This window comes from Lissotriton helveticus, chromosome 1_1, assembly GCF_964261635.1.
Source record: "Lissotriton helveticus chromosome 1_1, aLisHel1.1, whole genome shotgun sequence".
Classification (NCBI taxonomy): domain Eukaryota; kingdom Metazoa; phylum Chordata; class Amphibia; order Caudata; family Salamandridae; genus Lissotriton; species Lissotriton helveticus.
Window position 1 is genome coordinate 1,354,045,491 of NC_136057.1, and position 21,576 is coordinate 1,354,067,066.

General features: G+C 49.1%; 1 protein-coding gene across 2 annotated transcripts in view; it reads left to right on the plus strand.

The window, feature by feature from the left end:
• Window positions 1–21,576, plus strand: part of MEI1 (meiotic double-stranded break formation protein 1) — a 3,250,839-nt gene that overhangs the window by 3,152,918 nt on the left and 76,345 nt on the right. For both annotated transcript variants that reach the window (XM_078683295.1, XM_078683306.1), the window contains 2 exons: window positions 9,441–9,572; window positions 20,377–20,486. In XM_078683295.1, the coding sequence (XP_078539421.1) occupies window positions 9,441–9,572; window positions 20,377–20,486 (242 nt within the window). The remainder of the gene's footprint in view (window positions 1–9,440; window positions 9,573–20,376; window positions 20,487–21,576) is intronic.

Sequence of the window (21,576 nt, forward strand, 5' to 3'; positions counted from 1 at the left end):
TGCTTCAGTCAACCACTCTGCATCTTTCGCCCACTCTGCATCTTTCGCCCACTCTAAATCTTTCGCCCACTCTGCATCTTTCGCCCACTAAGCATCTTTCGCCCACTAAGCATCTTTCACCCACTAAGCATCTTTCACCCACTCTGCATCTTTAGCCCACTCTGCATCTTTCACCCACTCTGCATCTTTCACCCACTCAGCATCTTTCACCCAATCTGCATCTTTCACCCACTCTGCATCTTTCACCCCCTCTGCATCTTTCACCCACTCTGCATCTTTCACCCACTCTGCTTCAGTCACCCACTCTGCTTCAGTCACCCACTCTGCTTCAGTCACCCACTCTGCTTCAGTCACCCACTCTGCTTCAGTCACCCACTCTGCATCATTCACCCACTCTGCATCATTCACCCACTCTGCAAATTGATGAATGTTATGCCATTTTCATAGACATAAACAACTTTTAGGACGGAAAAAAAGGGGGTCTACGGAGTAGTGCATCAGATACGTTACACACAAAATATACTTCCCAAAAGTGAGCTACAGCATGCAAGGATGTTGATCAGGCTTCAGGCCAAAAAGCAAAAATCATTCGTACAATATTACACCAACAAAACAAAGAAAAATATGTGGCAGGAAGCGAGGACGAGGATGTACAAACACAAAAGTGAAACAGCCAACTTTTGATTGGGGCAATAAACAAGCACTATTCATCCGGGGAATGGGACGGATTAAACACAATGGTCAAGAGTTACACCAAAAGCCATACGCATATAACAATAGCAGTTATTCACACGGAATTACATCAAATATAAGAAACATATTACGCAACTTGGATTCAGCGCTAACAGCATCAATAAACATTACATAGGTCTCTTAGCTTCACAAAACAAATGTGAGCTACAGCATGCAATGATGTTTATCAGGCTTCAGGTCACAAAACAAAAATTATTCGGACAATATAACACCAACAAAACAACGAAGAAATATCTGGCAGGAAGCGAGGACGAGGATGTACAAACACAAATGTGAAACAGCCTATTTTTTATTGGGGGAATAAATAAGCATTATTCACCCGGGGAATGGGACGGATTAAACACAATTGTCAAGAGTTACACAAAAAGCCGTACGCATATAACTCGAGCATTTATTCACACGAAATTACATCCAATATACCAAAAAAATGTTTTCCCTGCTCTACAGTAATGTGGACATAAGTCAAAATTCTGATAGCAACATGGAGAAAGCATATATAACAAGACAATATTGCTTTAAAAATACATCGTAACACAAAGCGGAGACATTGCATTAATTATTAAAGAAGAGGAAGTATCACAAACCACAGCACGAAATTTACATACACATCAAAATAAAAAGCTATACAAACATACATTTAATAATAACTGAAATAACATAAAGGAAAAGATGAAACAATATAAATTATTCACGCAGATATACAACATACTACACAATTACACACACAAAAAAAACTTCTCTAATTATTAACATAACTACTAACCAAAAACAACCATTTTAAAAATTAGATCTGAACAATAGGATACAATGCATTACATACATAAAGAGCCGACAATTCAAAATAAACATCCTTCATTGCAAAACAAAGACACTACTATGCCAATAAAACTAATAGGAAACAACAAATCGAATAATTCATAACACTATACACACACAAAACAAACAACAAATAACAACTTACCTGTCGAACGATGCACGGAACAGACAACAAAGCCAACACTCCTTACACGGGACCCGCTTTCAACAATATGGGGATTTCCAATTAGACGCAAGTAAATTGTTACGCAACGTGAGAGGATTTTGAAATCTCATTGGCTGACACGGACGTCAATCAAAATAGTACGGGATTCCAAATAAAAACTAGAACGCTATAACTTAAATACGTTAATATAATTATGGGACAGTCACACAAGCACACACACCACAATCACACAAATACACAACACACAAACACCCTCACACACCCTCACCCTCACTCACACCCACCCTCACCCCCCCACCCTTACAACACACTCACCCTCACTAACCCTCACACACACACCCTCACACACCCTCACACTCACACACCCTCACCCACCACCACCCTCACTCACACACCTTCACACCCTCAACCTCACACATCCTCACTCACCCTCACACCCTCACACACCCTCATTCACCCTCATGACCTCAGCCACACACCCTCACATGCCCCCACCCTCACACACCCCCACCCTCACACACACCCGCCCTCACACACTCTCACACATCCTCACACACCCACACACATTCTCAATAAGCCTCACACCCTCACCCTCGCCCACCCTCACTCACCCTCACCCTCACTCACCCTCACTCACCCTCAACCCCTCACCCTCAATCACCCTCACCCTCACTCACCCTCAACCCCTCACCCTCACCCTCACTCACCCTCACCCTCACTCACCCTCAAACCCTCACCCTCAACCCCTCACCCTCACTCACCCTCAACACCTCACCCTCACTCACCCTCACTCACCCTCACTCACCCTCACTCACCCTCACCCTCACTCACCCTCACCCACACTCACCCTCACCCTCTCACCCTCAACGCCTCACCCTCACTCACCCTCAACCCCTCACCCTCACCCTCACTCACCCTCAACCCCTCACCCTCACCCTCACTCACCCTCAACCCTTCACCCTCAACCCCTCACTCACCCTCACTCTCACTCACCCTCACTCACCCTCAACCCCTCAGCCTCACCCTCACTCACCCTCACCCTCACTCACCCTCAACCCCTCACCTACCCTCACCCTCACTCACCCTCAACCCCTCACCCTCACTCACCCTCACCCTCAACCCCTCACCCTCACTCACCCTCAACACCTCACCCTCACCCTCACTCACGCTCAACCCCTCACCCTCAACCCCTCACCCTCACTCACCCTCACTCACCCTCACCCACACTCACCCTCACTCACCCTCAACGCCTCACCCTCACTCACCCTCAACCCCTCACCCTCACCCTCAACCCCTCACCCTCACCCTCAACCCCTCACCCTCACCCTCACACCCTCAACCCTTCACCCTCAACCCCTCACTCACCCTCACTCTCACTCACCCTCACTCACCCTCAACACCTCAGCCTCACCCTCACTCACCCTCACCCTCACTCACCCTCAACCCCTCACCCTCACTCACCCTCACCCACACTCACCCTCACCCTCACTCACCCTCAACGCCTCACCCTCACTCACCCTCAACCCCTCACCCTCACCCTCACTCACCCTCAACCCCTCACCCTCACCCTCACTCACCCTCAACCCTTCACCCTCAACCCCTCACTCACCCTCACTCTCACTCACCCTCACTCACCCTCAACCCCTCAGCCTCACCCTCACTCACCCTCACCCTCACTCACCCTCAACCCCTCACCTACCCTCACCCTCACTCACCCTCAACCCCTCACCCTCACTCACCCTCACCCTCAACCCCTCACCCTCACTCACCCTCAACACCTCACCCTCACTCACGCTCAACCCCTCACCCTCAACCCCTCACCCTCACTCACCCTCACTCACCCTCACCCACACTCACCCTCACTCACCCTCAACGCCTCACCCTCACTCACCCTCAACCCCTCACCCTCACCCTCAAACCCTCACCCTCACCCTCAACCCCTCACCCTCACCCTCACACCCTCAACCCTTCACCCTCAACCCCTCACTCACCCTCACTCTCACTCACCCTCACTCACCCTCAACACCTCAGCCTCACCCTCACTCACCCTCACCCTCACTCACCCTCAACCCCTCACACTCACTCACCCTCACTCTCACTCACCCTCAACCCCTCACCCTCACTCACCCTCACCCTCACTCACCCTCACTCACCCTCACCCTCACTCACCCTCACCCACCCTCACTCACCCTCAACACCTCACCCTCACCCTCACTCACCCTCAACCCCTCACCCTCACTCACCCTCAACCCTTCACCCTCAACCCCTCACTCACCCTCACTCTCACTCACCCTCACTCACCCTCAACCCTTCAGCCTCACCCTCATTCAGCCTCACCCTCACCCTCACTCACCCTCAACCCCTCACCCTCACTCACCCTCAACCCCTCACCCTCACTCACCCTCACCCTCACTCACCCTCACTCACCCTCACCCTCACTCACCCACACTCACCCTCACTCCCCCTCAACGCCTAACCCTCACCCTCACTCACCCTCAACCCCTCACCCTCACCCTCACTCACCCTCAACCCTTCACCCTCAACCCCTCACTCACCCTCACTCTCACTCACCCTCACTCACCCTCAACCCCTCAGCCTCACCCTCACTCACCCTCAACCCCTCACCTACCCTCACCCACCCTCAACCCCTCACCCTCACCCTCAACCCCTCACCCTCACTCACCCTCAACACCTCACCCTCACCCTCACTCACGCTCAACCCCTCACCCTCAACCCCTCACCCTCACTCACCCTCACTCACCCTCACCCACACTCACCCTCAACGCCTCACCCTCACTCACCCTCAACCCCTCACCCTCACCCTCAACCCCTCACCCTCACCCTCAACCCCTCACCCTCACCCTCACACCCTCAACCCTTCACCCTCAACCCCTCACTCACCCTCACTCTCACTCACCCTCACTCACCCTCAACACCTCAGCCTCACCCTCACTCACCCTCACCCTCACTCACCCTCAACCCCTCACACTCACTCACCCTCACTCTCACTCACCCTCAACCCCTCACCCTCACTCACCCTCACCCTCACTCACCCTCACTCACCCTCACCCACCCTCACTCACCCTCAACACCTCACCCTCACCCTCACTCACCCTCAACCCCTCACCCTCACTCACCCTCAACCCTTCACCCTCAACCCCCCACTCACCCTCACTCTCACTCACCCTCACTCACCCTCAACCCTTCAGCCTCACCCTCATTCAGCCTCACCCTCACCCTCACTCACCCTCAACCCCTCACCCTCAACCTCTCACCCTCACTCACCCTCACCCTCACTCACCCTCACTCACCCTCACCCTCACTCACCCACACTCACCCTCACTCACCCTCAACGCCTAACCCTCACCCTCACTCACCCTCAACCCCTCACCCTCACCCTCACTCACCCTCAACCCTTCACCCTCAACCCCTCACTCACCCTCACTCTCACTCACCCTCACTCACCCTCAACCCCTCAGCCTCACCCTCACTCACCCTCACCCTCACTCACCCTCAACCCCTCACCTACCCTCACTCACCCTCACCCTCACTCACCCTCACTCACCCTCACCCTCACTCACCCTCACCCACACTCACCATCACCCTCCCTCACCCTCAACGCCTCACCCTCACTCACCCTCAACCCTCACCCTCACCCTCACTCACCCTCAAACCCTCACCCTCACACCCTCAACCCGTCACCCTCAACCCCTCACTCACCCTCACTCTCACTCACCCTCAACACCTCAGCCTCACCCTCACTCACCCTCACCCTCACCCTCACTCACCCTCAACACCTCACACTCACTCACCCTCACCCTCACTCACCCTCAACCCCTCACTCACCCTCACCCACCCTCACTCACCCTCACTCACCCTCACCCACACTCACCCTCACTCACCCTCAACCCCTCACCCTCACTCACCCTCAACCCCTCACCCTCACTCACCCTCAACCCTTCACCCTCAACCCCTCACTCTCACTCACCCTCATTCACCCTCAACCCCTCAGCCTCACCCTCATTCACCCTCACCCTCACTCACCCTCAACCCCTCACCCTCACTCACCCTCACCCTCACCCTCACTCACCCTCAACACCTCACCCTCACCCTCACTCACCCTCAACACCTCACCCACCCTCAACCCCCCACCCTCACCCTCAACCCCTCACCCTCACCCTCACTCACCCTCAACCCTTCACCCTCAACCCCTCACTCACCCTCACTCTCACTCACCCTCACTCACCCTCAACCCCTCAGCCTCACCCTCATTCACCCTCACCCTCACCCTCACTCACCCTCAACCACTCACCCTCACTCACCCTCACCCTCACTCACCCTCAACACCTCACCCTCACTCACCCTCACCCTCACTCACCCTCAACACCTCACCCTCACTCACCCTCAACCCCTCACCCTCACCCTCACTCACCCTCAACTCCTCACCCCCTCACCCTCACTCACCCTCAACCCCTCACCCCCTCACCCTCACTCACCCTCACCCTCACTCACCCTCAACGCCTCACCCTCAACCCCTCACCCTCAACCCCTCACCCTCACAACACATATTGTGTTACAATAGGTGTCACATTTGCGAAAGATAAAACTATTGGCATTGTAAATAACAAAGCTATTATTTCGCTATTTTAAAAACAAGCACATACATAAAAAATGTGTCCTTTACAATACCAATAGCTCAAACTTTCCTAATACGAGACATATTGCATTGCTGTGCTTCTCTCCCCTGCTGCACTCTCCTGCTCTCTAGAGATGTAGCATAACGACGAGAGCTGCCATATAAGTCACGTAAATACAAAACATGTTGCATTCCAAATGCTATCGGTGTCACATTCGCGAAAGTTATAACTATTGGGATTGTAAATGACAAAGCCATCAATTTAGCAATTTTAACAACGAAAAAATAAATAAAATATGTCATTTACAAGACCAATAACTACAACTTTTCTAATGCGAGACCTATTGCATTCCAACCCCACTCATCCACGCAACGCCACTCACACACGCAACGCCACTCACACACGCAACGCCACTCACACACGCAACGCCACTCACACACGCAACGCCACTCACACACGCCACTCATCCACGCAACGCCACTCATCCACGCAACGCCACTCATCCACGCAACGCCACTCATCCACGCAACGCCACTCATCCACGCAACGCCACTCATCCATTTGCAAAACGAAAAATGTCAAACTCTTCTATTGCGAGACCTATTGCATTTTCAATGCTTGTTTGCCATTGAAATTACATGTATTGCCTGTTGGTACCTAAGAAAGTAGCAGCAATTGGTGTGGGATGCTATTCCTTTGGCTGCATCGTAGTCATATTCTGTGTGCCCTCTAGAATTCAAATGGAATATTAAAATATAGGCCTGTGATCTCAGCAATAAAGGTTCTTAAGAAGGATAGCATATTCCTATTCTCCTACATCTTCAATGATGCCAAAACAACTTAAGGTATCTGGGCAAATTTTATCTGCACGTTCCTTAATGTTGTTTCCCAAACAGGGCCCTGATTTAAGTTTTCAAGCTGGTCTTCCTTCACCAATATTCTCCAGCCAGATGTTTCCATTCTCAAATGCAGGAAAGCCAATTTTGATGTCAGTGACATAACTCCAGTGGTTGTTTCCACTATACTGTCTTACTAAACCAATAGATACATTTAATTTGTTGAGTTCTATCATTAATTATCCCAGTGTATTATTTTTAGAGTGATTATGGAGAAGTGTGGCTCACTGGTTAGAGGAGGCAGACCCTGAAGCAGAGGTCAGACCCGGGACCAGGGTTCAATTCCCGACGCGGCAGGGTCTTGAGCCCAAATGTCCACGGACTCGATAATTCTCGCTTCGGTGCCTACTCGAATCATGGGTTCACACTCTGCAACTCTGGGCAATAGCTTGCTTAGTCTCCACTATGGCCCCCCGCGGCGGGATGCCTGGCTTTCACCTTGGGGATGCCCAGTAGGGGTTATCTCACAGGGAAAAGCCAGGACGGGTTCCCAAAGTAAGCGCCTTGAGACCTTGCGGTGATAAGGCGCTATGTAAGAACCTTTGACATTTGACATTTCCATGTGACCTGCATTCATAAAGAGAAACTGGCACGGTTGCTTTGTTTTAGACATGTCCAGGGTTCCTGTAATTAAAGAACTCACAGGTGTCCTTATACAGGTATTGTCCAAACAGAGAAGGGCAAGGAAGTACTCTTTTCACTGATCCAATCAGTTTGGGTATGACCCCGCAAAATAATATGTACAGTAATGAGAGTATGAATTTCAGTAAGCCTCTACCTATGAGCCTTCAGTTTCCCATATCACAAACAGGAAGCAGGTTAGTTTATAAAGCCTGTGTGGGCAGATTTGATGACTCAGTTGTGTGGATAGCGAAAGTATTAGGCACATTTAACTTAGCTACATAGGCTTTCTAAGTGTAAACATATGCCTTTTGGAGGGGCTGAAGAGGTCAGACATTGGGTAGTGTGAGCACGTGTATCTTACAATAGTTGGCTGATTCAGCAGATTTGTATTCAAGTGGGTCATAAAATGATATAATATTCAATGATCCACAGGAACGCTCCTAAACTTTTTCCATAAATGAATCCTCATTCAGAGATGACCGCCTACCTCTCATTCAGTTGTGAGGCGTGGCCCACTCTAATATAGCCATTAGTGGATGGCTTTGTGTCACGGGGGTCTTACCAGGTATGATAGAAGTACCTTTTTGGGCTGGTGTCCACAGATTGCCTCATGCACATGGAATGTGTGGTATGTGAATTCGCTTTGCCTGCATTGGGCCGTTTGGCAACACTGAGATTCTGGTTCACCGTGGATTTGTAATCGTGATCACTGAGGAGTACCTCTGTTGCAGTGGTGGGTGCCCACCTCTCTCACCACACCCAATTAGCGTGGAACCACTGGGCAACGAAAGGGTTGCCAATTTTCCAGTTTGCTGGCTATAAACAGAGACCAGGCCACACCTCCTAGCATTTGTTGGCGAGGGACAGGTCATGGTGGATCACCCATACACCCTTTGTAGGTTACTCTGGAGGCACCTGAAGGAGTCATGCATGCCCGACTCGTTGACGAACACACATAATTTGCTCCACAACCATTTGAACCTCTATGGTAGGTTATCGGCACTGTGATGTGGCAGGGTGGCATAGAGCTCAATCAGGTACGTATGAAGCATATTTCTAGATATGTTATTCGATTAGGAAAACTAGAAATTTGCAAAAACAATTATTCCAGGATCTCTCTTGTATGAAGGTATTCTACCTTTTTTGATTTTGGTAAGAACAAGGATTACAAGTATGTAACTTTTCCTTTAATTCATTACTCAGAAACTAAATGAGAAGTCTTCAGATAGAGAATAAGATTACAAGCACAAATATTTATTTCTCATATACAAAACTGAACACATCTGAGAAGCAATGTTGATTGTATTGTCTCAAATATTCTGAAACATAGTGTGATGAGCTGTTAGAACTGTTCTACGCTTTTACTGCAATTATCATAAATTCAAGTTTTAAAGTTGCATTCTGTTAGAGCCCACTAGTCTAGAGAACACAAATTGTCCAGCTATGTAGGTGGCAGGGTTGTAGCATTCCATGTATGATGTGTTGAAGCAAGGGCTATGTACCTGTTAAAATAGTAAGAGACTTATGTGCTTCTTGTTCTGTTTCAAGTTTCTGAGGTATGAGGCGAGAACTATCCTCTCTCCGGGAGAGATCATCTGCTTTCTGCAGCAGAATGCATCGCTGCCAGTATGTGTATTTCCTGTGCCCACGTGTCGTGCCCTTCACCTGCTGCTCGTACAGGTAACAATGTTTGTTTCCAGATAGGCCATAGGGTCTTCATTTCTGATTTGTGAACAGAGGTGCAAATCCATTGATGGGCATGAAAGACAGACGGGATGCACATGCTACCATGTCTTTGATACTCTGTAGAGGTAAGCTGTGCTATCAAGGCATGAGGGAATTTCCCAACAGTCTGATGCCTCTGAGAGCCTGAAAGGACTGGGCAGAGTCTCTCGTATGTCTGTTTTACCTGACGAGACTCATTTTTCCCCAGCCGTAGAGCACCTCAGAGGTACCAGTCCACTGTAGGGAAATCTCATTCTGCGTTATGGGATCTTTTTTGATTTTGATAAAAGCGTAATATTTCCAACTCCCTGTGAAGGCGGAGCTATTCATTGTTGATGAATTCAGCAAGGATTCATATGATGGATCAACACGATTACAGTTAAGTAACTTTCTCATCTCCTTCAGTCTTTAGTCACAGCGTAATACCATTGAAACCTCCCATTGAATTCTCTCCTGTGCTTTGATCTTTCTTGACAGCCAATTCCTTCAGAGATTCATCATCATGATTCTTAATGGCTAAGTGTGCCTTTCTCAATTACCCTAAAGGCCTGCCCCTTCTTCGATCTTTTCACTGTTTGGTTGACACCATCACATAGTTGAAAAATACTGTGCGAGCTTATTTTATTTATCACTAGACTGTGTTCATAACATGGTTTTATTTATTTTTAAAATGTTGCAAAAAGATAACACCAACCCATTGGTACTGAGCACTGCACACAGATGGAATAAAACAATGTGCTAAACAATAATATAATAGAAACAACAAATAATCCCGGGAAATGAAATCAAGACACCTTCATTGGTACACTAGCTCACAAACAAGTAATATGTTCCTAAGATAAACAAGGGAACAAAAAAGGTGTTTACAGTGATTTTTTTGAATACCGAAAACTCGTACCTTGAGGGCAAGACATTTGGAAGTGATGTCTAGTTTATGAATCCTAAACAAAACTTCATAACGAATTGTGCTAGAGAGGAAGCATGTCACTGTTTCTGATCCTCTTAGCTTTACATACTAGTTCAGGTTTGTTCACAAGGTAGAGCTGGGAATTCATGAACAATGCTTAGTGGGGATGCAAGCAACCTGAAAAGTAATTTTGTGACTGTCAACAACCAGAAGAGGGTAACCCCAAAACATGATAATGTGGTTCTTAGAAATGGGGTCTCTATTTAGCAGAGGTTTGCACCCTGACCAAGTAGGGACCACCAACCTAGACAGGTGAAGTCATATACACAACCTAAATTAACCTGTGCTCACCCTCTGATAGCTTGCCACAGTGCAGTCAGGCATAACTTAGGAGGCAATGTAGAAAGTATTTGTGCAACACTTAAATTACAATAACTCAATGAAAACACCTCAGAAAGACTCCACAAATGTTCAACAAAATAGAGAATATGTATCTGATTAAAACAAGACCAAAATGACAAACATCCAATCAATAGAAGTCGAGATATGAATTTCTAAAGAATAAATGTAAAAATAGTACTTAGAAGTCACTAGCGGTCAAAAGGTTACTTGAAGTCGCCAGACACCGGTACAAATCCAAAGTTCAGGCTGAACGCGATGGTAGGCAGGCCGATTCCTGTCAGTGCTAGTGGACAGGGAAGCCATTTTAAAACATGTACTGGCACTGGTGAAAATGAGTTCCCCAGCTCGTGATGGGTTCACTGAAAATAGGGATGTTTGGTATCAAACATCTCATATTGGTAAACCCACACTGATGCCAGTGTTGGATGTATCAATACGTGCGCCCAGAGAGCACCTTAGAGATGCCCCCTGAAAACAGGCCTGGCTTCAGCGCTGTTGGCGCTGGGTGCACAAATAATTTTTGGCGCTGACATGACCACCTCTTTGGATTCCCTCATGATCACCAGGCAAAAGTGCCCCTTATCTCTCCATAGCCCCTCTCTCACATAGATTTAATTTGGCCGACGTGACCACTACTTGTGGGGTGCTGTGCACGACCGTTGGCCGATGCAGCCCCGCCCGCTCCGTCGAACGCCCGCAACGGTGCGAAATTGCCGCCGCGGTAAACGGGTTAAAGCACCGGTAAACTCTCACTTTACTGATAAGAATGTATAGCTACCCAACAAACACTTTTCAGCAACATTTGGAATAGATAATGAAAGACAGGGAGAAAAAACAGAGCATCCTAACCTATTTTATGCAGTTTGCATGCGGCTCTTAGATGACAATTCATAACAGTCACTGTTTTATAAAAGGGTTGTATCTTATGAACTGCGGTAACAAAAGGATCTCAGTGACAAAAGCAGTAATCCACTCAGCTATACACATAACATGCTGATCTGTAATCTGAATAAGCGCCTTGAGACCCTGCCGGGTGAGTAGCGCGCTATACAAGTGTTATTGATTGATTGATTGATTGAATAGTCTTTGCTGCAGGCATATTAACCCTTTGAGCTACTATATGTCCTGTCAAAACTGTTCCTAGACAAAACTCAGATCTCTTTCTCTAGCAGGAACATTCATCTCAGGAGTTATCTGGGCATTTTTAATGCTGCCTGATAACAGGACTTGCAAGAAACTCTGCTTTAGGTGTTTTTACATTATAAGTTATTGCTCAACACAGCACCCCCTGACCCCCCGAGGTCAGCACCTTTGCCCCCTTGCACCCCCAGCTCCTTGAGGTCAGCACTTTGTCCCCAGGTCAGCGCACAGTCGCATTGCCCTAAAGCCAGCCCTGCCTGAAACCTACCAGCCTGGTGTGCTTGCTGACTGGTTTCTGCCAGCCTGCAACTTGAGACACTGTTCTGACATCCTAGGGTGAGAGCCTTGGCTCTCAGGACACCTAGAACAAAAGCCTGTCCAGAAAGAGAGTGTAACACCCCCTCCAGGCTAACTTGCTGATTAGCCTCCTTGAGCCGGTAAGCTTCCCCCTTTGGAATGTGAATCTGGATAATTAGCTAGTCAGATAGGCATGCACCCTCCTGACTAGTACTTCCCTAAGTTGGGCTACTCTGAGGTGGACGCACGTTTTCTTTAGAAGTAGCCATCTTTGTGATGGCATACTTAGGAATACTGGGACAGGGTTATGCCCACTTCCCACAGGAAGTGGTCATATAGGGGGCGTAGTGAACCCAAGTGTACGTAGCCCATCGGCTACTACCCTACACTATGTAACACCCCTAAACTCAGTATTTAGGGGAGTCCCTGGCGCCAGAGAATCAGAAACTGATGACCTAAGAAGAGAGAGGACATCAAAGAGTTGCAAAAGCAAAGAAGAGAGAGGAAGCAGCTGACCTGGTACCAACCCTAAAAGGCCTGTCTACATCCCTCATCGTAAACAACGCTAAAGTGGACTGGTCTTACAGTTGTTACTCTCGAAACTTAGGAGGACTGCCTGCCCTCACAAAAAACTCAAGACTTCCCGTGAACAGCTGACCTGCTCTAAAGAACTCCAAAGGAGAAGACTCTGAGGCCTCCTGACGTGCCAAAACCCGACACCTGAAGCAGCCACTGCACCCCTTGCCTTCTGCCCGAGTTGAAGTGGGCCAATGGTGCCAACAAGGTTCCCCAGCCCTCCAGAGCACAAGTCCATCGACTCCATGGACTCCCTGAAGTCTCCTGCAGCCTCTGCATGCAGGCTCCCTCTACCGCAGCTTCTTCAAAAAGGAAAAACCTGATGTCTAAGGCCACCCCTCCTCCCGTAGCCCCTGGACCTTGAAGAAGAGGACCAAAGGTATCCCTCCCTATCTCCGAGCATCGTAAGGCCTGAACCCACATGCTGGTTCAGCCCTTCTTGCTAGAGCCTGCATTCTCTTTTTACAGGGAGCAATCCCTATCAAAGCGCATTGGGCTCCTGACACTGATTTCCACCCTGCACCCGGCCGACCCTCGTGCTGCTGGTGGTGAACTATTGGTGCTGCCTCGGACCTTGCCCACCACTCACCCTAAATGCTGGAGATTGGTCTTGTAAGTTGATGTACTGTACCTGTTTGCAGAACTTGGGGGCATATTATCAAGGACCGGTGTTAAAATTATCGCCGTTTTATTGGCAGGAAACTGCGATAAAACAGTGATAATGGGCTTGATAATACGCCCTTGTTAATTCCCATAGAAGCCCATGTTAACATCAGAACATGGGCTTCTATGGGAATTAACAAGGGCGTATTATCAAGCCCATTATCGGCGTTTTATCAGCAGTTTCCTGCCAATAAAACGCCGATAATTTTAACACCGGTCCTTGATAATATGCCCAGTGGTCTTCTTTCTATAGGATAACATTGCAGAATTCAGAAATTGCACTGTATCCATTTTTTAAAGTAAAAATATTTTATATTTAAAAATGTACTTACCTGAACGATTTTTCTCTGGTGCCAAATAATATCATAACTCCTTCTTGAGTCATTTTGTCATTTATTCATCATTGTGTGTATTTTGCAAATGTCTTGCACTCCTCTGTGTTAAGCCTAAGGCTGCCCGACCACACTACCTCCTAATCAAGCACTTTGGAATTGCATAGCAAGCCCCTGTCCACTCATAAGTGAACCCCTGGACTCTTTACGCAGCATATCACCTTATTGATATATCATATAAAGAGCATACACATATGTAGTATGCTCTATGCAGCAATATCATTTGCACCAGGCGGAAGTTCGCCTATAGCGCCACTTCCCTTGGGTTTCCACACGCTTCTCCCCACGCATTAACTTCCAGCCTCCTTGGGCCTGTCCCACCTGTCTCTAAGGGCAGCACACAGGGGCAAGCTACAGGCCAGCAGTGCGGTATGGATCTGGGAGATTGCATGCACCTGTAGGAGGAAAGCCAACACCCATAATTCCAGAAGGTACTCCTCCGGTAGGTCAGCAGGGGAAGCCTCATGTTTCCCCATAATGTGCCTCATCTGCACATATCTGAGATATTGTGTCCATGGCAGGCCATACTCAGCCCGCGACTCCAGGAATAGTATCAGCCCTTCTTCCCTTCAGTTGTCTCCCACCACCAAAATCCCCAGCACATCCCAACGCCCATGACCGCCAATCGCTCTGAGCTACCTCAGTGTCTCAGACTCCCACAGAGGCGTAGCCAAAGTGAGCCTCCCCTCCCAGCCTAAGAGGTTTGTTGCCCTCTGCCATATGTCAACTTTTAGGGTTGTTGGCGCTGGCAATGATCGCATTATTCCCTACCGTACAAATACCCCAGGTGTCCTCTCTGTCCTGGCGCTCATATATCCACAAGCAGGGTGTGGTCCCACTGGTCTGAAATGTCCCAGTTGTTCACCGCCATCAAGTGAGATGCTCAGTAGTACAATTCCAGGTTGGGTAGGGCAATACCCACATTCAAAGCCTTCCTAGTTAACATAGCCAGGGCAATCTGGAGGGCCCTCCCCTCCCACAACAGGCCTCTAGTGCCCTTGTCTACCTGTTTGAGGAATCCATCCAGCACAACATAGGGCATGTTCTAGAGGGCATACTAGAATTTTAGCTGGTATATCATTTTGTAGAGCACAGCCCTCCCCATCAGCGACAACAGCAAGGAGTGCCAATGGCCCGTGCCCTTACTCTAAGCCTCCAAAATCTTTCCCAGATTTTCCCGGAGAAACAAGCCCTTGTCTGTAGTATTATACACTCACAGGTATCTGAAACCCCGAGGTTCCCAGCGCACCGGGAGTTATTCCAGGGAGTGAACCCAGTCGGACAGGGGGAAGGCAACTCATTCGCTCCAATTCATGAGTAGACCCTGAAGACTTTCAAGAGCTCCAATTCGTAAGGGTAAGAGCAGCCCGGTTCTGCCAATTATAGAAGGATATTGCGTCCTCCCATTCCATGACCTAGGGCAAAGCCCACATCTAAGCATTACTACGCAACCAATTTGCAAGTGGCTGAAGTGCCAATGTGAATAACAATGGAGGTAGCGGGCACCCTTGTCTTTTGACATGCCCAATTTCAAACTCCACTGCCAGCACACTATTCACCTGCACCCGGTCCACCAAGTGGTCATAGAGCAGCCGGACCCACCCCATAAAGGAGCGGCCAAAGCCCATCCTCCCCAAGTCCGCCTGCAAATACGAACATTCCACAGAGTCAATAGCCTTTTCAACCAGCGACAGGAGGCCCACTCCATTACTGGATCCGACCCCTGCACACTAAGAACCCAAATAGGTGTCTGAGTTTATGCTGGGTCGCCCAGTGTGGCATGAAGACTGAATGGTCCGCAGATACCAACCACTCCTCCACATTCGGCATACGTGCCACCAGTACCTGTGCCAACATATTCACCTCCTTCGGTCTACTACAGGCATATTATGCCTGTTGGGGTAATGTTTTACCCATTTATATCGGCATGACTCCCGTTTTATTTTCTGGTTTAGTAACCCCTTTTTATTCACTGCACACACTTATCACCCTCCGCATTGGACCCACATCCCACACACTCGCAGGCACCATCCGGCATTTCCGAAAAAAGATCTCAGCTAAAGTGACCCTTTGGGGGACCCGTAGGGCATTGCAGCGCCGGGCCAGACGAGGAGCAAAATGCCCGAAGACGAAGCATGACACCCTCCGGGGTGTGTGAGGGCAACAGGAGGGAAGACAAGTTCTTCCTCCTCACTAGGGGGGTCCTTTTCTATAACTAGGTCTTTTTTCTTTTTTTTTATTCTCTCCTTTTTTCTTTTTGGTTAAAGTATACGGGCAACACTGCATACCCCTTCCTAGGAACAGTGTCCTCTTGTTTATTTTAGTATTTATTGAGAAGCATGGACTCTGGGCCATAATTCGCTCCTTGTCCCCCTCTCTTTTTATAGGTATAACATCTTTACCACCACATTGAGCAAAGAGATAGGACGTTAGGAAGCATAATGCTCTTGTGGCTTCCCCTCTTTGTATATGGGTATAATTAGAGCCTGCTGTAGATCCTCCGCCAACGCCCCTTTCTTTCTGGTACCCCAAAACAACCCCCCCCCCAAGTGAAGCATCACCTGCATCCAAAGACATTTAAAGAACTCGGTAGGTAGGTCATTGGGCCCCGAAGCCCTCCTCCCCTTCATGTGGGCCAGAGCCTCTGCAATCTCAAAGAATGTGATCTCCGCTTCCAGAGCTATCCTTTCCTCTTTACCCAGAACAGGTGTTGGAAGGTCCCGTACAACCTCAAGCAATCCCTCTTCTGCCTCCCTGTGACATGGCCTGTATACGTCCCAAAGATGGGCCTTCAGAACATTTGCTATACCCTCCAGAGTTAGCTAGACATGATAGGAGTTTCCCTGCTTTATCACTGAATTCATACACCCTTCCCTGCTCCCTCTGCTGCAGCCGTCTATAGTACTACCTGAGCTGCTCGATGGTGATTGACAAGTCGGGGGTAAGATCAAATGACCAGGGTGGCCCCTTTTTTAAACAGTTTTTACCTCGAGGTTACTTACACTCCTTGTTCCTGTCTTGCTTCTTCCCTACCACATGCGAAAAATAACTGACCCAAGATCACCTCCATAAATGCCTCCCATAAAACCACCACCCCCCTGTTTGTCACAAAATTGGCCATGGCCTCTGCGGCCAAAAACTGCCTAGTATCCCAATCTGTGAACTCCCATGGGTCAAGGGTCTACCCAGCTTCCGACCCCTTTCCCATCCCTCACATACTGTAATCATCTAATGGTGTGAGATCCCCCTAGATAAATGCTGGGTGTCTGTCCAACAGCAAAGGTGGTGCTGCAGAACCACTAGATCATCCAGGCAGCCTCATATTGTTGGCTGCATGGGAAAACTGACCCTCCAGAGGTGTTGTACCCTCCACAGGTCTGACAATCCCAGCGAGCCCAAGAAAGTCATCAAACGAGGATCTAGTCTAGGTGGGTGTCCCATCTGAGTAATCCTATCTCGCTCCTCTTGTGCCACTAAATTAAGGTCCCCACCCAAACCAGTGAGAGCATCCGGCGCTGTCACCCATAAGTCTTGCATCTTTGCTAGGTCGTCAGTCTACAATCCCGGGAAAAGGTACCGCAGTAACACCGTCAGGGGTAGCCCATTCAAGGTTTCTGCTGCCTGACATCTATCTCGGGTTGCCCAGGTTAGGTCGATGTGGAATGGGCCACTCTTACATACCGAGATCTCTACCCCTCTGGATCCTGGAAAGAACCCCACATGCACCACCATCTGGTACCTGGTACCACCCTCTGTTCAAACAACCACATTTGTTGGCCACCAGGTGGGTTTCCAGCTACAATACAATATCTGGATTATGCCTGGCCAAGAATTTTTTAACAATCCTCCTTTTCATACTAATACCTAACCCTTAACCCTGTCACATTTTACAAGAGGACCCTGAAACTGTCCCCTCTCTGACCTCTGGGATGCAGACTGCCTACCTCATCCACCCCAGTATTACCCATTTAGTTCAATAAATCCTGACATTTCCCACACGCACCACTGCCGTGTCAATTCAACACCCCTCCAACAAGAACTACTCACAACCTTGTGCGGCGAGCCTTAAACTACCCACCCCCCATTGCCAGAGGTGTCTGTCCCCCCCCAACTCATGCAAAATTCCATCATCTGTGAAAATCAAAACCAAAGTCAACAAGGGGACAGGCCAACAGTCTTGTCACTACCTCAGCCCACCAGATCCGCAGTCATAGGAGTCACCACTTGCAGCCTCGCCTCTTCTCTTCCCTCTCGCAGGTAGGAGGCTTCACCATCCGAGGAGCCTTTGTCTGAGCTCAAGGTCGCCCTTTTGTTACCAGTCGACCATGCCTGGCTTAGTTAAATGTACGCCTCCACTCGGGCCCTCGCGGACTCCACCTGCAATTAATGGGTGTAGAACAAGAGCCCCCACTGCCCCCTACACTGCCTCTGGGCTCAGAACACATCGACAAGGGGTGTCCTTTAGACTCCAACCAGTCTCATACCTCCACCACTAACTTGAAGAAATGTAAACGCTTCCCATATGTGATGCCCAGCTTTGTGGGGAACATTAGTGAAGACTTGATGGTGAGCTGCTGTTACACCTCCAAGAATTATTCCCGCTGTCTCTGCACCTTTGCTGTGTAATCTTCGTGAACTTTCACAATCCACCGTCTAACTGCCAACCACCATGGGTCTGAACCACTTGCAGAATGTGTTCCCGATCCTTGAAATTCAGAGCTGCATTAGTATTGTGTGCTGTGATACCCCAGGTGGTGGAGGACCAACCTGTGCCCCTGTAAAGAGTGTAAAGAGTCTTCCCACCACACCACTGGCCCAACCAGTCCTCCATGTATAGCTCTAGCGATGGGCCCCTACCCATTCTGGAATCCCCACTACCCTGAGATTTTTTTGCAGAGGGAGCGGCCCTCCAGTTTCGCTGCCATAGGCGCCTTTTCCACTTCTATAGAGTCTTAAGTCAGTCCCCATGACCACCAGCATCAACTGTTCAAGGGACTTGGTGGGGTCCAACATCTCCGCCAGCTTCCAATGATCCGTCTGCAGCAGCCCATCTCTTGGGACACAGGATTGTTCTTGTTCTCCAAAATGGTGTCGGTGTCCTGAATGGGGGCAAGGATGCTCGTTGTATGGGCCTCCAAGCCCAAGGCTGTGTCGCCCAGCCGGAGACCACCTGCACCCTCCAGAAGGTTTCTGGTGATCTCATGCTGCCCACCTTCTCCCCTTGGTATGACCCATTCCTGTGGCAGGGCATCAGGCCCTAAGTCTCCGGTCCACAGGGATTCTCTCCAGGCGTCCTACCGGCCAGCCACCTCACTCACCCCACGTACAGAGACCAGGGTATGTGCTGCTACTGTTTTGCCATCTCAGTCCCCTTTCACCACAACTGTCATGAGGTTGGGCCCGCCCGCAGCTAGCACGCCACCGCCCCCAGCACCCCAAGGGGTCACAGTCGGTCCAGCCACCATTTCAGTGGGAGAGCGTTGGAGGGCACACACCAGCCACCACCGCAGGGCATGAGCACCCTTCCCCACTCCTCACTCACTGAGGAGCATCCAGCTTGGGATGCAGGGGCTCCACACCGATCATTCTTCCAGGACCGCCTCTTCTCTGGCTGTGGTGCCCAGCCGACACCCAACTGCTGTCCCAATGCCTCTCCGCACCTCTAGGTGGGTCCCCTGTTGGGGGGGCCATTACCCTCTGAACGTGCCTGAGGCCCCCGGCTTCTGCAAATGTCTCCATGAAGTCTCAGCTGTCCCCCGCAGTCCCAGGTTCCCAGGACGGCTCGAAGCCAAGGCCTCCTACTCCATGTGGGGCCGGTCTCCAAGTTGTGGGCTCCCCTGTTGCTCCAAGTGTCACAACCTAGATCGCTCCTGGGGCTCCCTACTTCAACTCCTATCTCCTGGGGCTTCAACTCACGTCTGCACTCCCAGGTTCCTGGGTCATCTTTAGGCTGACGCCACCTACTCCAAAGGAGGCAGCTCACCAAGTCCTGGGCTAAGTGTTTCTCCAAGTATCACCACATTGGGGCCCCCTACTCCCTATACTACTGTGGGACCCCCACCATAGCTGCAGAGTTCTCAGGGTCCACACCTGTCATCAGGAAACACTGCCAGGGCCTCCTGTGTGCCTGAGCTAGTGCAAGGCTGCGCAGTCAGTCTCCATCTTGGCGGCAGCGTCAGAGCTCAATTTTACCTAACTGGCTTCCCGGCTTCCCGGCTACGCCCCCTCCCATCCTTGTTACTTCAGGGCCTGCCAAGAGATAATGCTATGAAATTACTGTGGTTCACATCAGTCTCAGTGAATACTATTTAAGAATCTTCAAACTTGTACAATGAGGAGATAATTACTTCACTCATATATAATGGATATCTTGTTTCCACAGCTGCAGAAAGCAGAAGATGATATCGAACCTGCAGCGTGGGCGAATGTACAAACTCAACTGGAGAACTTACAAGGCAATGCAAACGCCTGGGGATGGCGTGGTGAACTACTGTATCCTTTCAAGGGGCATTTGGCTGCTAACCTGCTTTTCATTGTTTATCAAGAATAGGATGAGCTAGCTCCCACAGCTCACAACTGATGCAGGGAGCCCACCATCCAAGAGATGAGAAGGTCATTGAAATTCGGAAACAAAGTAGTTCTGTGCAGATTTCTCCTTCAAGGGGTCTTTGTAAATAGCCATATACACTAAACATTGTCCTGTAAATGTGCGGGATCCCAAAGCAGTTAATTTAAAAATAAATAATAATAAATATGTTGCCTAAGAAAAGCCATTAAAAAAAAATCGTTTGACACTCTCTGCAGGCTGTAGTGGTCACATTGTGGTTGCTAGAAACAATTGACTAGAAATATCTTTCATATAAATACTTTTTAACAAAAGACAGGCATAGTGTAGCCAGATAGTCCTCCATCTGCAGAAATCACAAACTTGACAGTCCTTTCTAAGGGAGCCTACGTCACCAGTTTCCCATTATGCCTGGTCAGTGACAGTTATTTCAGTTTTTTCCCAAGCTGCAGTACACAGGATCCTGGTGCACTGAGTTTGGCTCTTTTTCAATTTGTTTGTCTGAATCATCCCTTAATCTTCTAGAAACATTTCACTCAATACATTAACAGCTGAAGAGTGTTTATCCTTTGTTTTCTGACATGAGAAATGTTTTTGCCTTCACAAACATGCCATTCTTATTTATGAAGTGCCCCTCCTCTGGCAGAAAAAAGTTTGGAAAGCACATGTCGCAGTAATAAGTGAAGAACGTCCCTTCTGTGTGCATATATCTGATAGAGACATCTAGCAGCAGATTCCTTACATTTGAACTTCCCAGCATCAGGCTGGATCTGGAAGATTTTTCTTAGCAGTACCACTGCGGGCCGGTAGGTGGCATTAGTCAACTACGCATGATAGCATCCACATCGTATTCGTTGGCGTTGTGACATTCGGGTCATCAATATAACCGCCACTCCGGCGCACTGACATCAGTTCTTTTCTTTACGCACCAGCCAGCGCCGATCCGTTGAAGAGAGCTACCGCCTGTCATTTTTTGACAGACTTTTGTTTACTTTTTGTTGACTTTGTTGGTGTGTT